We start from the raw sequence: 17,288 nt of genomic DNA, 5'->3' as shown, positions 1-17,288 counted from the left end.
GGGTCCCCTCATCCTCTGGCACCTACCCAGCTCTGCGCTCTGCTGTGGTGTGGCTGCCTCCTCGTTGTTGGCCTCGTTGGCCATGGAGCGGGTGATGCGACCCTTGCGCCGGCCCTGGCTGTTGGCGGTTTTGCGACCTTTGGAAGTGACAGTTTCTTTCTCATCGTTGTCTTCTCCAGATGTGTCGTCGTTCTTGTCCCTGCAAAAAACAGGGAGAGAAGGGAAAAAAAAAAAAAGTTTAGTCGGTCTGATTTTTTAGGTCAAGCAATTATTTCTCTGCACGTGTTTGGGGTTTTTTTTCTTTTTGTTGTTGTTTTTTTAGGGGGGCAGGTCTGCAGTTTTTTTGCAGACGCAGGCCCTTTTCCTGGCTGGGATTGGTGGTGGGGGGATTTGTGGTGGGGTTTTCTTTCTGCAGCTGGTTGCAGCTCCACCACCAAGTGCACGCAGAGACCTGACAGAGACAGGTTTAATACCAGACCATTCAAATTCATCCCTGCCTCCTCCTCATTTATCTTCCTGAAAGGGACCTGCTGGTAAATGTCTTTGCAGCCTAGATATAATGAAGCCAGATGTTCTTTTAAACCAAGTATTAAGCCCATTACAGATAGTGAGCGGTCTGCGTGCCAACCTTCCCCTGCCACGGCGCTGATGCTCGGTGTGAGGGAGGCAGGGCTGGCTGGAGCTCTTCATCTGGGAGTGCTCACGTTGACATCAATAACACTAAAGGTGAAGTGCAGCGCTCTGCTGCGCCCGGATTGCTCCTCCAGCTCCCAGAGGCTCTCGTAACAACAAAACAAGCTAGAGGATCACAGGAGCTTTGCAGATTGATTTGGATGATACATATTAAAAAATAAAAAAAAAACAAACCATATCGTGCTGCTTTCCCAGTTTGGGAGCAGCAGGGAAGAGGAATGAGGAGGAGGTTCTGCCTTTCCCTCTCTGCAGAGGAGGTGAGATGGACACACATGGTTCTGCACAGGGTCAGGCAGCCCTGGACTATGCTGCATCCCATCACCACATTCCAGCACTGCACCCCCGGCCCACTGGAGCAATGCAGGGAGGGTCATCCTTACTTTGTCAGTTCTTCTTTGTCATTTTCTGCTTCCTGCTTGTCTTCCTCCTTCTCTCCCTCCTTCTCTTTTTCTTTCTCTTTTTCATCTTTCTCTTCTTGGCTGCTCCGGGGCATTTGCTGCTGCTGCAAAACAAAGGAGGTAAAATAAACCAAGCCCTCAGTGCTGAGGCATACACAGGGCAGCACCTGGGCCAACCCAAACAACTGCTGTGGAACAATGCTGGGGGCCAGTGGCCAAGAGGAAAGAGCTGCAGGCAGAGGGTGCGGGCAGGGCACTGGTGGAGGCCACAGGGGCCCAGACCTTTCCACGGAGATCAGAGGTAGTTCAGGATCAGGCATGGCAGCTGCACTCTGGCTCCTGTTCCAGGCAGTGAGACAGCCCCAGCTGCTTCCCTGGGATCAGGCAACAAGCAAGGATCTGATGTGGGGGTAAGGCAGGGCGGTAAGAACTACCTTCCTGTTCTGGCTTGGCCACATGGGTGATGATTTGCATCCAGTGGATGCATTTTGCTGGAGCATGAAGGAGACAGGGCACCAGTGACACCCCGAGGCTCAGCAACATCAACGCTTCTGATCTTTTTCCCAAGCATCTGACACAGCCCATGGGGAATGTTTGTGGTTCTGTATCACCAAGCAGGGAAGGTGCCCTCTCTGCCCTCTCTTTACCACCTGGCACCTTCAGCTGTGAGCCCAACCACCCCAACGCTGCTGCTGCTGCTCAGACCGAAGGCACCACGGCACCCCAGGGAGGCACACAGTGATTATTATAGTTCTGGATTTTGTTTCAACAGCTGCAGGAAGGAGGTTGCTGTGGAGGCCTGGTTCCCCTGACCTCCCTTCCCTCTGGTGACCAGCAAACGAGAGGCATTGAATAGAGAAGTAGAAATTAGAGACGGAAATGATTTATTAAACCATCCTGCTCCTGGCTAATGCAAGGCTGCTTGCTCCAGGAAACCCACGCAGGCTCACCCAGCCCCTGCCCAGCCTGCAGGGCTTCCACCACCCCTTGGGAAGGGTTTGGTGATGTAATGGGGAGTAAAATTGCCTTAAAATGGTTTATCAGCAGAAGGTGGTTGGTCTGGCTGGCATGCAGCCATACAGCAAATATGGATGAGGTGTCCTCACATCCCTTGAGCCAGTAGGACTGGCCTGATCCCACTCTGCAGAACTGGGAGGCTACTTCAAACGTGGGCATCCTGAAGCAGCAGCACTGGATGCAAGCATAGCTCTTTGACTCCATGGGCTGTGCTAAAATCAGAAGCGTGGAGCTGTCAAATGGAGCAGTTTAACGAGAGAACCACTGATTCTTTCAGGCCCTGGTTGAACAAAAATCTTTAAAACCCAGGCACAGCCACCACTGAAACCCCACAGACTTTCATTTCCTCCTTGCATAGGGGAGGCAGCTGTGCCATCAGGATGCTGGCACGCTTGGCCAGCCCCTGGAGCACCTCTGCACACGTGCAGAACACAACTGTAATGCATCAGCTCACACTCCTGTTGCTCCAGGAATTGCTCTGTGGATTGCAAGGCTGGGAAGTCCCAGGAGAGAGGGAGTCAGGGAACAGTTGGGATGAGCAGTCAGTTGCTTAGTATTTTCCAAAGTCCACAGACGACTAAGGCTTGGGGAACAGGCTGTCTCATGCAGCAAGTGGCCAAGGAAAGTGTCAGCCCCAGTGCACTGGGCACTGCCTTGCCAGGCCCCGGACTGGGGGAGCAGGAGGAGGGCAGTGGACAAACTGGAACAGAAGGTGGGGAAGCCTGCACTGGCTGCAGAGGAGCAAAGGGCATCCATCATGCGCATTTCCCCAGCACTGCCCTGAACTCTCTGACTGAGTCATTCCATGGTGAACCCTGAGCATGGGTTCAGCCCAGACAAGACACCCTGAGGTGTGAGGTGAGGGCTGTGACCTCCAAGGGCTGGGCAGGCACCAGGACAGGCTCTGCCCCAGCCCTGGCCATCACTATCCATCTGCATTTCCCACACCAAAGGCTTTGGCAAGGGAGGGGAGACCACAGGAGGTTTGCAGTATTTCTCCCACCCAATTACAAATATTTCCTTTTGAGGGATGGGGGAAACCCTGCATCCCAGAGATCCCAGCCCTCCTTCAGATTTAAACTCAGCCATGACTGCATGAGTACCAGCCCCAGCTTCAGGCTGGAGTGAGCGTCCAAGAAAGGTTCAGCATCATCTTACCCTGTCTCTACACTTGTCTGAACTAAGGGGAGGCCAGCTGGAACAGCCATTGCAGCTTTTCCCCAGAGGAACAGGCTGGAATGGGAGCAATGCCAAGGAGTTCCCTGTACCATCCTGCAAACACAGGAGCAGGAAGGCAGGGAGAGATGAGAGTGGCCTTGGTTGCTCATGCAGAAATACAGGTGCTTCCCTGCAGAGGCATCTGCCAAGTTTTGGCATAATCAGGATGGGCAAACCCCACTGGGCTGGCTTCAGTGGGCCACTGCACATCCCTCTCCTCCCAAACGTTTCAAGCCCAGCCTGGTAGGACATCAAGCTAAGGTTTCTCCCAGTGCAGAGGCACATCTCAATCCAAGGTTGCCCTCTAGTGATTGCCCTGCTCTGGCCACGGCCGGGTGCCCGATGGCAGGAGCGAGAGCCAGGTGGGATAAGCACCCAGCAGGACAGACAGGACAGGTCTCACCTGTCAGCCAAGTGAAAGACATAAAATGGGCAGCATCATCACGCCATGGTGGGAAAACTGACCCAGCTCCACCCAAGGCTGCGCTCATGTCTTCATCTGGGGAAAGGCTCCCAGCCAAATGCTGATCTGAACCCTGGCAAGCCCACAGTGATGGCTTATCTCCTGTACCAGAGCTTGGCTGCAGAGCAGGGCATCTGCCAAACACCCCAGCAAACGCCTCTGCTCATGAGTGTCCCCCTTACATCACACCCAGGGGTTCGAAGCTGTGGGGCTGGCACCGAGCACCCAGCCCTGGCTGGGGAGCGGGTGCCCCAGAGTGCCGAACGAAGCCATTTCAGAGCTCAGCTACAAACAGCACACACAGACGGGAGCATCCCGCAGTGATCCACCACGGCGGCTGCCCCAGCCCACCCACGCTGTGTGCCCTACCCCAAACCTCAGACTGGCATCGGGACTGGACCATGCCATGGCACAGTGGCAGGAAGGCGCGGCCGGGCCCCCCTGCCGGCGCGCTGTCCCCGCGGTGTGTGGGGAAGCTATTCTTAGTGCTGGACAAAGACCAGCTCTGCATGATTCAAGGGACGGGACGCCATCCCAAAGCGTGACGGGCCAGGAAATGCTTCCCCAATTACAGCTGATGTTTCCCTGTGATTCACACCGCCCCGGCTAGAGGCGGACTGGCAGGTGGGTCAGCCCTTAGCGGACACACCAAAGGACGGCACCAAAACTGCTCAGCTCCCGGCAAGCTTAAACCTCTCTCCACCTACATCTCTGCCATCCTGACGATGAGGCACTCCACCTCCCGGAGGTAAACCAGGTACGTGCTCCCCACCTTGCACAAGAGGGCGAAGGGATGTGCCCGAGGTCAGGGAAGATGCCTGTGGCAGAGGGCAGGGTTGTCCGTCCCTCCCTCCCAGGTCAGACGCTCTAACCCCGGACCGCCCTTCCTCCTCCTCAGCATCGCTGCTGCTTGTTTTTGCTGCCGACGCATCCTGTTTATTTAAAAAAAAAGGCCCCAGGACAAAATCGGACACGGGACGGGTGAGCGAGAGGCCGACCCTGCCCGGAGTCCAGGGGGACAAGCGGGCTGATCTCCGTCCCGAGCAGCTCCGTAATGACAAACACCTGCTCACCTCTGCCCCGAAGTGCCGGCGGGGCCGGAGCAGCCGGAGCGGCGCAGAGCGCTGCCAGCTCCGCCGGGAACGCCGCGGGCACGGCACACACGCCGGGCTGGCACGGAGCACGGGCACGGCACGGTACGAGGAGCTCTGCTGCCATAAAGCTCCGTCTCCAAGCTCGCTTTCGGCTCCCAGGTAGGAGCGCCGGGCACGGAAAGGCTGTCCCTGTTCAGAGCGGACTAACTCGGCTGCGTGTCCTGACAGCGGGACTAGCTGCGAGAGAGCCCTGGCGAGGAAGAGGTGCAGCTCCTCCCACTCTGTTTACTTCCTCTGCCGAGGCACTGCCTGCTTCTGGAAGCGGGACGGGAGGGCAGGAGGAGGTGGGGGAAGCAGCTCGCCCACCTCTGCCCTCCCCAGCCCCGCCGGAGCCCGTGGCAGGCAGACGGAGAAACCAGCCAGAACCCCCTCGGCAGCCGGCAGCGCGTCCCTCGCCTCCCAAGAGCCCCGCTCGCACGCTCCCCGGGAGCTCCGGCCCCTCGTCTCCCCAAAATCACTCACCTCCCCGCTCCCCGGCTCCCGCGGGCGGCCGGTCCCCGACAGCCCCATGGCCAGCTCCCGGCCCCTGCTCACCGCCCAGCCATCCGGGCGCGCTGTGCCTTACGTTCTCCGGCTCTGAAGGCTTCCTGACGATTTGCATAGTTAAGCCGTAAACTAACCACAACATTCCTCTTATGATTTTGCAATCTGCTGGAATAACGTGGTCGCTCTAAGTCGAGCGATGAATCATCATCTATAAACCACAGCTCTCGTCACCGGGGCTCTCAGTGCTGGCTGCAGCCTGCGTGATTAATCCGCCAGGATGCCAAGCTTAACCTACAGTGCAGGGCTATTTATTTTCCAAACTTGCAAGCCTCCGGAAAACGACCGCTGCTGCCTTCCCCATCCCCTTTGTGGCGAGATGCCCCAGGCTGTGGCAGGGGGCCAGGAACAGGGGACCTCCCTTGTTGCCCACAGGACATCCCAGCGTTAACCACTGGACTGTGCACCTTGCAAATGAGGCACCCCCTTCACTCCTTGTGCCACAGCACCCTCAAAACATGCACCAAAACTCCGCTTTAGCCAGCAGGGATGAGCTCATCCCTGGCAGTCCAGTTCCTGAATCAGAACTACCAGCTCCTGCCACCCCAACTACACCACTTGCTGCTGGATATGCTAGTGGGAAGCCGGGTCATGGTGGTGGCACTGACAGGGAGCTTGTCCCCAAGCCCAAGTGTCACTGGGGCTGGCATCTCCTCTCTCTCATACCAGGTTTCAAGGCCAGAGTGACTGCATGGGGGATGCCGTTTGGTTGCCAGCAGATGCATCACCTCCCCTGCCATCATTACAGTGCCCTGGGCTCTTACAGGAGATGGAACCACCAGCTCAGGTCCTGTTTGTTCCTTCAATCAGGAGAGAGCAAGGCTGCACACCGTGGTGCAGAGGGAGCTGTGCATGCCAGGCTGAGCTGCAAGGCACACGGTTTTGGTGCCACTCAAGCTCATTCCCAGCTACTGCAGGCAGCGAGCTCCGGGTTTTTGTTTAAAGGCAGCTCTGCACCCTTGCCACAGTCTCACTGCGGCAGCGCAGGGACACGTGCCAACCCTCTCCCCAGCATGTCACACCAGAGCCTGTCTTGACACGGACTTTGGAGGGAGCTGCATCCCACCAGTGTGAGTCCCATAACCTCCGGCAGCTGGGAGCACCCACTCGGCCGTGCCGCCTCTCCCACTTGCAGGGCACCAGCTCTTTACTTCTGCAGTGTGTGACTTCAGATCAATGGCATTTATGATGTTCTCCAGGGCACTCAGCTGCGGAGCAGGCTCAGGCCAAGGTCATTGCACGCAATCAGGGAGTTGCAAATTAAAACCAGCTCGAGATAAGCTGAAGACAAAAGGCCAATGCTATGCTGGCCAGGAACGCCTAGGGTTTGCTTTGCTGCTCCTCCAGAAGCCCCAGCACGGCTGCCATGGCCATGGGTACGCACGGGTGCCTGCTGGCATCACCCTGAACACCCCACAGGGTCTGGAACTGGCACCGTGGGGTAGGATGCTCCATGCAACACAGCCAGCAGGACTTGGCACTTGGCTCTTACCCCCCTCCCCAGCCCCACAGATTCCTGTGCAGGGCATCTTTGCCAGGAAAAGGGCTGGCACACCATGCAGCTGTAGCTCAGGAGCATCCTCTCTCTGCTACCTACACCTGTCTTTCCACCTGCTTTCAAGCTCTTCCTCTGGCAGGTCACAGCAGTGAGAGCCAGGGCAGGGACTTGGCCACAGAGCACCCTCAGCACCAGCCTCCCTGTTAGCCACCACGCTGCCCAGACACCCAAAGTGCCCACAGAACTTGCCAAAGCCATGGCAGAGGCAGAAGCACCCACCTCTGAGGTTTGATATTGCACAGCCACTGCAAACGCTGCTCCCTACATGTCCCTACCACCTCCTGAGACAGGCTGGATACACAGCATGGGGAGGATGGCTTAGAAATACACATGTGTATCCTGTAAGCAGCTCCAGGGCCTGGAGCCCCTGCTCCACTGGTCTGGAACACCTCAAGCCTTGCTGCCACCCACTGCCACGCAGCCTGGGTTCTCACGGCCGCACACGGCACCCTCCACTCATGGGAGAAACCACAAAACAAAACAAGCCACTGCCAAAACAACAAGGGGAGGAAGAGGAATGTCTGCTGGCAACTTGGCTTTTATTGCTTATGTCCCAGGGCTGGGGTTGATGCTGTTGGCTGTGGAAGCGAGTCAAAAAAAAAAAAAATCAAAGGGCCAGGCTCACATTTTCTAAGAATGATAGAGAGCATGGGGTTCACTCGGTGCAGCTCAAACTGTGACAGCTCTGAGCTGGGCTGCTCCTCTACCAGCAAACAGCCAACTCTGCAACACACAGTCATCACATGGCAGGGATGGAGAGCACTGAGGCTGTGCCCAGTGTCCCAGGAGATGTGGACAGGCCCCGTGCACACTGACCAGCACAGCTCTCAGGCACCACAGCCCACAGAACATGGCCAGTGCCAGCAGCAAAGCACTGGCAGCTGCAGCCAGGCTGCCCTGCCATGCCATGGGAAAGCCCCATGCCACCTCCCAGGCTGCTGGTCCTGGAGCAAGCAGGGTCCTGGGGGCACACAGGGGTGAGGAGAGGGGCTGGCAGTGGGACTGGAGTGATGCTGGACTCTGCATCACTTGTCAGACCACAGGACAAGCATGCCTGGGTGCACTCACCTGAGCGTGGGCTCATCTCAGGCAGCACTGGGAGCCTGCTGGGCACAGGAACCATTCAAGCAGGGACCTGTGTGGCTCAGCCCAGCAAAACTGGCACTGTTGCCTTCCCACCACTCGCTCTGTGACACCACAGAAGCACTGAAGTGATTTTTGCAGGACCCTGCTCACCAGATCTTTCCTTGAACCACTGAGGGCTTTTCCATAAGAGGAAATGTTTCTTTTCTGGGTTGCTGCTGAGTTTTTAAAAAAGTGATTTGATTGCTTGTGAAGGGAAATATGACCCGAAGGGAAGAGAGCATAACGTTTGGAAGCAGTGGAGATGAGCCCCAGCTCTGTCCCAGGCAGGGAACACGTGTTTTCTCCTCCCTGTGGTTTGCTTTACCCTGCTCCCCCCCTGCTCACAGTCCCCCAGCCACACGCTGACCCCTCTCCAAGCCCTGCCAACAGAGGAAGGTGCCAGGTCAGCAGTTTGTGGGATGCAGAGCAGCATCCACACATGCCACAAACAACCAGGGGCAAAGCAAGCCCTGTATCCTTGTAGAAGCAGATTTCTGGGACTTTCAGCTGTGCCTGCTTTAGGAAGCAATTTAGCAATGGCATGACCTATTTCCCATTCCTTCCTAGTCAAACCTGGATCACAACAACCGGTAAAACAACTCATCCCAAAATCCAACTGCTTCTGTGTCCTGCAGTGAAGTTGCTGCAGGTCCCTCGCTGGGATCAGCAATGCCCAGCCTGGATCCCAAACCCTACCCCAGGAATACTCATGTGGGAAGGGGTGTGGTGGAGCACTCCCTGCGAGGATACATCCACCTGCTGCTGGAGGAACACCAGTCCCAACCTGGGGGCCAGCTGGAATGAGGGGGGTCACCTCACTTAAGTGACTGTTCTGTTATTGCTACCTGCAGATATGATCAAGCAGCACAGAAGAGGCTTTTGTGAGGGCCAAAGGGTCCACCAGAAGCCTGAGGAAAGTGGCTGCGTGTCTCTGCCTGCTGATGCCTGTCCCTGCTCAGAGCCCACAAGTCTCCCTGCTGTCCCTGCACTGTCACCAGCCCTCATGGGGACCTGGGGACCAAGCAGCCACCCTCCTGTGGCAACACATCCTCTGATTCTTTTCCCAAATATGGCCATGTCATTCTCATTAAATCACCCCCAAAACTGCAGCTGGGATTTCAGGAATGCAAGTTTCCATTGTGTTTGCCCGATTGTGCTGCCTGAAGGGGCAAGCAGGGCTGTGGGAAAGCTGCTGCACCCTTGTGATGGGGGAACAGGCACGATGGATATCACAGGACACACCTGGGGGAGCAACAGGAGTCCAGACTGAAAGAACAGGTGCCAAGGGAGGGTTACAGAATTGATCTCAACTAGAGCATCACTGTCTCACACCTCATCCACTTCCTGGACAGGCATCCTGACATAAACCTCCCTGGTGACCACAGGTTTAAAGAGCAACAGCCTGCACTGAGCACCCAGGGGACAACCACTCAGATGTTTCTTCCTGTGAGGCCACACTTGAGCAGGACCAGGACTACAGGGTCCGACAAAGTTCAACTTTTCATTGGTCCTGCAGCCTCAGCCCGATTTCCTGGGCCATCAGCAGCCCTGTCACACTGCAGATTTGTCCAGAAAATGAGCCAAATTTAAGCCCTTTTATATCCCAGCAGTGACATTCCACTGGCAGAAGATGAACCCATGCCCCATTACTGACATCCCTGGCATCATTCCCAACCAGGCAATCTCCATCACAGACTGCCCCTGCTCATCCACAGGTAATTTCAGTGCTGTTTGAGATACAACACTCCAGTCAGCACAGCTTTAAGTGCCTGCAGAATCATTTCTTGGTATTTGTGGCACAACGTTTACTGGCCACATCCAGGGCTGTGTCTGTATGATGTGCCGCACGACTAAACCAGGATTTTGTGACAAGTATTTCCCTGCCTCTGGAAGAGAAGTTGTCAAAGCCTTTATCACTAATGAGGAGCTGCTCCCTGGACTGATGAAGATCAAATGGTTCCCAGAAACAAGTATCATTCCTCTCATTAGCTGCTGTGGTTACCCGAGTGGGAGCACTTGCACAATTTACGGAGTTAGAACAGTTTGCTGAGCTCTGGATCTGATCCCTGGGGAGGGAGGAGAGGCACTGGCATGGCAAGGCTGCAGCATGGCAGGAGATCTGCTCCTGCACTGGGGACAGGGTGCAAGGAGCCCTGGAGTCGTGGGCGGACTCTATGTGGAATCCCAAACCCTGCTAGTGTGATAAGGCTGCCGGTGGCCAGGGAAACCTGTTCGGCCAAGTTTTTCTTAATGCTCCAAGACCCACGAGACATCAAACCTGGCCAGATCCTGCTGGGACGGCGCTTCTGCCAAAAAAGTAAGCGGGCTGTTTATAAAAATCTGGGTTGAGGCTGTTTATCCACGTTGGTGAGGGGAATGGTTTGTGTTTGGGGAGGGCGGGACAGACGGCGGGACGGATAATTCGATTTGGGTTTTGGCAGGGGACAGGGAAGAGGGTGGGAAAGGCTGGGGAAGGCTGTCAGACCAGGCGGGGGACAGCGCTGGCCAGGTCACCCCGTGGTCCCCGCCCTGCCGGCACGGCTCTGGCAGCGCTCTCGCCGGAGGAAGGGGGGTCCGGGCGGCTCCACTCCCCCAGGAACCACAGAGTGAGTCCTCGAAAGTGTCGGCACTAACACGCTTCGGCCAGGGAATTTGTGAGCACCGTCTGACAGCAGTCCGAGGGGCTGTCGTGATGCTCCTCCACCATGACTTCATCCCGCTCTGAGTCATCCCCAGGGCGGGCAGGCGGCTCCTGCAGCCGCCCATGGTCCTGCTGCTGGCAGACTGACCATCCCGACAGACTGACCATCCCGACAGACCCATGGTCCTGCTGCTGACAGACTGACCATCCCGACAGACTGACCATCCCGACAGACCCATGGTCCTGCTGCTGACAGACTGACCATCCCGACAGACTGACCAGCCCGACACACTGACTATCCCGACAGACTGACCCACAGTTGTGCTGCTGACAGACTGACCCATTGACAGCTTTTCCTGGTGGAATGGCCACCCACCTGCCCATCCCAGCAGTGTGTGGGATATGATGTCTTTTCCTCCCCAAGTAATTCACTGGCAAGAATCGTATCTGGCATGCCGCAGCTGCTCCACTACCACGAGGGCAACGTAACTCCAAAATCAATGCAGATTTTCTCTGGAATAAAAAAATCTCACACTCCAAATGCAATAATTATGTTGAAGTAGAGTCACTTTCCTTCCAGCCCAGTTTCAGCCCAATACTTGTGCTTCCACAGCCTGGCAAAAACAGCTTCCCAAAGAATGAAGAACACGGACAATTTTGGTGTCCCTGCTATAGAACTGAGAGATTTCACAGAGAGACACTGAAATACCCTGAAGAGCAACTGCCACAGACCTTCAGTTGTATGGAAACAACACAAGGGTTTGTCATTACAAGCTCATGCAAATTTATGCTTATTACTGTACAGTGATTATTGGATCAGACTGTTTTACCATGATACAATTTCTTTATTTTTTTTTTCTTTCAGTGAGAAATGACCAGAGGAAGCTATTTCTCTTCCCATCAACTTCCCCCCCCGCCCCCTTGGCAGGGTTATATTGCCTTTTCATACACAAACACAGAGGATTATTTTAGAAAGATCTTAATCTAAGGAGACTCAATATTATGTACTGTGACCCACTGGATGTGGGTACCTTCCACTGAGCAGTGCCAAGGAAGGCAGAGTGCAGGAGGATCCTGCCTCCGAGTGGGCGGCTGCTCCCTTTTCCGACAAACTGGAAGTGGAATCATGTGAAGTCCCTGCTCTTGGCAGGAGATTTTTAGCAGTAACTAGCAGCTTTATGAGGAATATCCTTTGCCAGGGGACCATCAGCCAGGGAGCAGTGGGATTCTTATTTTTTAATGGACTTTTAATAAGTAGGCCACAAAGATAGTCTTGACAGAGAGTAGCTTTTTTCTGCCTGTAATTATCTCCCCTTCACTCTCAAGCTCCCCCGCAGCCTCCTACAGCAAATAAGACCACCAACCTCTCAGTGAGAAAAGGAGCAAAAAACCAGCACAGGGCCACTTGAAATGCTCTTTGTATCAGATCTCATTCGCTCTCCTCTCATCTGATACAAAACCCAACCTCTCGTCCCCTCTTCTAAATTAATAAAAGCTCAGCTTTTGCTGTTAAACTGCTTGAACTTTTACCAGCATGAAAATACCTGCTCAGAGCAGGAGCAAGGCTGGGAACAGGATGCCAAGCCTCCATGTGCTGCAGGAAGGCTGTCTGTGATTCTGTCTCCTCCCTGCACATTGCCCATCCCTGTGAGTCCTCTGTCCTTCATCCTGTCACCATCTCTGGTGGCTGAGACTGGGCAGGTAATGGCACAGCTGACAATGCCACGTCAGCCCAGTGCTGCTGCTCCTCACTCATAGTCCCCACTCCTCACCAGGCCACGTGGAAAACAGAATGAGAGACCTGCAGGGACCTGCACAGGGTTCCAAATAATCTAGGATCCCTTGGGAACAAGCAGGATGCTGGCTGAGCCTTTGGGACAGGTTACTCCCAAATGAGCACTCCTGCAGCACAGGCAGAATTTGAGCTGCTTCTGGAAAGACTCACTAAGCAAAATGCCACCAGGAGCATCTCTCCATCCCAGTCCTCCAGGTCTGCCAGTATCTGACCTCTCCCAAGATGGTCTGTAAAGTCACACACACTGACCCAGTCTGGTGTGTGGAAGCCAGCACACCCAGGGGAGACCCTGGCTCCCTGAGGAGGTGCAAAGATGCCTCACTGCTCCCACCAGCTTCTGGTAGGATTTTAAACAAAATATTCATTCCTTTATTACCTTAATATGCCACCGTAAAGTGAGTCTGTCCCCAGCAGAGCCTTCCTCTGCAGCACAGACCCAGCCCCTCAGCAGCACTGTGCCCTTCCCAAGCCTGCACACAGGCTCTTCCAGCACTCCCCTCATGCAGTCTTGCAGGAAATGGATGCAAATACTAGAGGCATCACAGCACGAAGTGTGAATTTCAAACCCCCCCCCCCCCCCCCCAAGATCTCTGTGGGAGAGCTGCTTCAGGCTGAATGCAGCAGCTGCTGTTCTGCACCTCTCTCCTACTGTGAATCATGCAGCCAGTCCCTTGGCTCTTAAAGCTTGTCTGAACATCCCACCTTCCACCTGAGCATCCAACAGTAATGGGAAATATTCACTGTGTCGCTTCCTCCCTGACTCAGGGGGGCTCCTCTTTCAAAATGAACCGTGTTCTGGCTGAGGTCTGCTCCAGGGGAGGTGCAAATTGTTCCCTTTGGTGCGATTCCTACTTGCAAAAACAGTCCTACAGGCGATGAAGCAAGTCCCTGCTTCTAAAGGCTGGCACCACACGAGGCTCCAAAGGGCAGCACACGTCTCCATGGCTCAGGCTGGATCATGTGGAAAGCAGCGTGGGAAATTCTGCAACTAGCAATGCTTTGGATAATTTCAAAACCCAAAACACAAACAGTCCCTGCTGGGTGCAGGATGGGCAGGTCTGTGGCTGCTGGGGTAGGTGGGCAGATGCAGAGCAAAGCCTCTCACTCTCCACACTTGCTCAATTTAACATTGAAACCAGAATGAGCTGTGCTAAATGTCTCCAGTGCTAACAAGAAACAAATGTGGCCTCATGTTCTAGTTGCTGTGATCTAACAAAACAGACCATGGTAAACACTATAAAAATGTACTGGAGGGAACCACCCTGCGTTCGCTGGGAGAGGGACTGGATAATCTAATAGGGCTTTATCCATCTCTAATGTCTCTGAAAAAAAGAAGGGAAAATTGGGCCCTGTCCATTGCATTTGTCATGTGCTAGCTATTCTGATGTCTTAATGCTGCAGAAATCAAACTGGAGTGACGCTACCTATCTGCTTCCCAATCAGGATCTAGGCCCAAGTGCTGCTTTTTATGGCCATGCAGCGTGAAGATCTGCTGATGTCAGTGGTGTCACGGGCCAGGCCAGTTTTTCCATCCTTATCCCCACATTATCTGGGGATACAATCCCTTTGTGGCGACCTCACTCTCCTTGAGACATGAATAATCACTCACTTCATGGACCTGAGGATCCACCAGCAGGACCTGCCTCTGGCTAAAAGCATTCAAGGGGATAAGGTACCTCCCCAAAAGGTTAGCACTTATCTGCTCCTGGGTATCATGGTATCAGCAGCAACACTGCCAAGGTAATGTCTAGATTTCTATCTTGGCCATGGTAATGGTAAGGGTTGACTCAAGTCACCTGCCCCCAGGCACCTCATGGTGCCCTGGTATCTGCCCTGCCCTTAAACAAAGGGTTAAGGGTCTCTGCTAGCTTTAGTGCCACATAAGCAGCCCCACAGGAGATCCCCAGGGGGATCTGGGATGCCCTCTGGCACTTTGGATGGATTTATATGCTTCTGTTCAGGTGTCACCAGAAATCACTCCCACCCAAGTGATTTTCCTCCCACACCTTCACCTACAGGAGAGCCTTGGGCAGGCTCTCCAAGCAGGAGCCCCACCCAGCTCCCAGGAGCCCGGGCACCTCAGCTGCCATCTCCAGAGGAGAGACACACACAGACCCCACCTCGTTCTTGCAGGGAGCTCAGGCTGCATTGGCAACCCCATACTACTGACACACAGCCAGGTTTTCCATAGTCACTCCACTCCCTTTTTTAAGCATCTTGGATTTGTTTGTTTTTTTAAAAGATACCATGACCTTGGCATGGGCACGGACAAACACCAACTGCCATTAAACAGCACGTTCTGAAAAGCTGCACAGAGCACAAGCACAACCCTTCACAGCTTGCAAGCAGTATTTCCATGTGAGGAGAGGGGGAAAGCACCATTTGGGGGACTCAGAGAAAACTCAGCTCCCTGCTCACTCTGAGACATGATGATTCCACACGCTCCTCCAGCTCTTACCTGGCTCTTCCCGCGCCGCCGGTAATTCCTTCTCACGAGGTTCTTGTAATTCTCATTCTTCTTGGTCAGGTAGTAATAGAGGACGCAGTCAGCCACAGTCTGCAATGACACGGGCAGCTCAGGGAACAGAAGGTCCTGTCCTCATGTGCTCTTGGGGCACAGACTTCCAGGAGCAGCGTTCAGAACCTGTCACCACCAGGTCTCCTGCTGCTCCTGAAGACCTGCAGCCCCATAGCTTCCCCACCCCTCCCTCCCCAAGGCTTCCAAGTGCAGCTGGAAGAAAGGGACAATGCACGGTGTGCCAGCAAAAAGGCTCAGCCCTTCAAAGCACAGACCAGGGCGGTCCCGCAGGCGTGCAGAGAGGGAGATGGGGTGCTGAGCAGAGATCACCCCGTGCTGGAGGCAAAGCAGGGCTGACCCCAGATGACCGTGGCAACCAGAGGCAGAAGAAGGAGCTGCCTGTCAGCCTCTGTTGCAGTGACACGAGGTACAACCTGCCACACGACTGTCAGCTGCTGTTACTTCCAGCCGCTCAGCTCGCTGGCTCCAGCGACTTTGTCGTGGCCAAAGTGAGATCCCAGTGCTCAGAAGCTGCCATCCCAACTCCAGTGGTTGGCTCCACAAGGACCATCACAATTTGGACACGTTAGGAAAACAAGGAGTCACAGCCAGGACATATTCTGCTCCTGAACAGCACAAAATGTGCCATGCTGGGAGAAGTCCTGTGCTGAACATGGTGGGCCACCTGAACACCAGCCTTGGGCTACACCTTCACATACAGGATCAGTGGCTTCATGAAGAAAAATTATCCCACAGATCCATCATGCCACAAATCCTCAGGAGCTTGGGGCAGCTGTGTGTGCCCGGGGGTGCCCAGGGGCTCTGCTCACCCCATCCCTCTGCAAGGAGTGGAACCATTTGCAAAAACAGATTGCAACTTTTAAAGTGTTAATTGGATCTCTTTCTAATTTAGCCCTGATTATACACACACACGCGCGAACACAAAAACTTGCAGTCATCTGTTCCAAGGGCTAAGATCACTATTTTTTTATAATGCAATTTAAAAATCTATTAATTCATTACATTGAGCCATACTTTGCATCTCTCTCCAACAGGATAATGGATGTGTTCTGTATCATAATTACAGCCTGACTTACAAACGAGTACAAATAAAATTAGAAGACATTTTACAGCTTGGAACACAGACTGGATTGTGAGCACCATCCAAGTCCCACCACTTTCGGCTTTATCGAGTGCGAAAGGATGAGGAGCTGGGATCTTACAGCAGCAGCATGAGGTGGCTGCTGGCCTTCCTTGCTGCTTTGGACAGGAAGGTCAAGGTCTTATAAATTATTTCCCCAGTCTGAGTTATGAGGAATCAGAGAATAATTTTAGCTGCAAGTGACCTCTGCAGACCACCCCCTGAGAGCAGAGTGGTTCCCCCAGAGACAGTGGACACTGTGTGTATGAAACTCTGCATGAGGTGGGCAGAGGTTGCAAATAACTAAAAGGACAAGAAAAGCAGCAGCTTTCAAATGTTTCTTGCTCAGAAGAGCATTCAAGTGATGCACACAGCTGTCTTTTTCAGGCTGGGTCTGTCCAGGATCTGCTCACATGGCCTGTCCCACAGAAGGTACATTGCTCAGAATGGGACAAGAGACTCTCACTCCTCCATCAAGTCTTTTTCTCAAACCTTTCTTCCATCAGCCCAATTAACAGCAAAAACAAAAAGTCCAAGCAGCACAACACACGAGGTGTGGGAAAGGTCAGGCAGTTCCTGTGAACAACTATTCCTAGACACCAAGGGGAGGTGTGTGTGCTTTCAGGACACTCACCCGAACTGTTGGGTGAAATGGGACTCGGTCCACCCTCCAAAACCTCTCTCTCCCTGAGCAAAGAGACCCCTCTGCTTTGTGCTGGGCAGCTGGGTGCCCACCCCCTGTGTGACAGCCTGGCTGGTGCCAAATGCCTCCGGGAGATGCTGGGAAGCAGCTCCCCAGGCGGATCAGGGGTGGGCTGCGCTGCCCACGCGCCAGCCTGGCTGTGTTCACACCTCTCAGGGCTCTGAGCTCCCCTCTCCCTGCAGCTGACTCAGTCCCTGTCTCTGCAGGGAGCCCGGAGGCGGCTGGACCGTGCCCGGGGCTTGGAGCCACCACCACCCACAGGAGCCCAGCATCTGCTGGCAGCTCCAGCACCAAGAGCCAAGTGATGGGAGCAGAGGCAGC

General features: G+C 54.5%; 1 protein-coding gene across 1 annotated transcript in view; it reads right to left on the bottom strand.

Annotated features, from left to right (window-relative positions):
* The window catches only part of NCOR2 (nuclear receptor corepressor 2), a 156,726-nt gene that overhangs the window by 56,776 nt on the left and 82,662 nt on the right, over positions 1-17,288 (bottom strand). The window contains exons 13-16 of the mRNA XM_062504674.1: positions 15,064-15,162; positions 13,720-13,722; positions 1,074-1,195; positions 27-199 (exon numbers count right to left, since the gene is read on the bottom strand). Of these exons, the coding sequence (XP_062360658.1) occupies positions 27-199; positions 1,074-1,195; positions 13,720-13,722; positions 15,064-15,162 (397 nt within the window). The remainder of the gene's footprint in view (positions 1-26; positions 200-1,073; positions 1,196-13,719; positions 13,723-15,063; positions 15,163-17,288) is intronic.

Source organism: Cinclus cinclus, chromosome 17 (assembly GCF_963662255.1).
Source record: "Cinclus cinclus chromosome 17, bCinCin1.1, whole genome shotgun sequence".
Taxonomy (NCBI): domain Eukaryota; kingdom Metazoa; phylum Chordata; class Aves; order Passeriformes; family Cinclidae; genus Cinclus; species Cinclus cinclus.
This window is presented reverse-complemented; position numbering and strand designations above follow the sequence as displayed.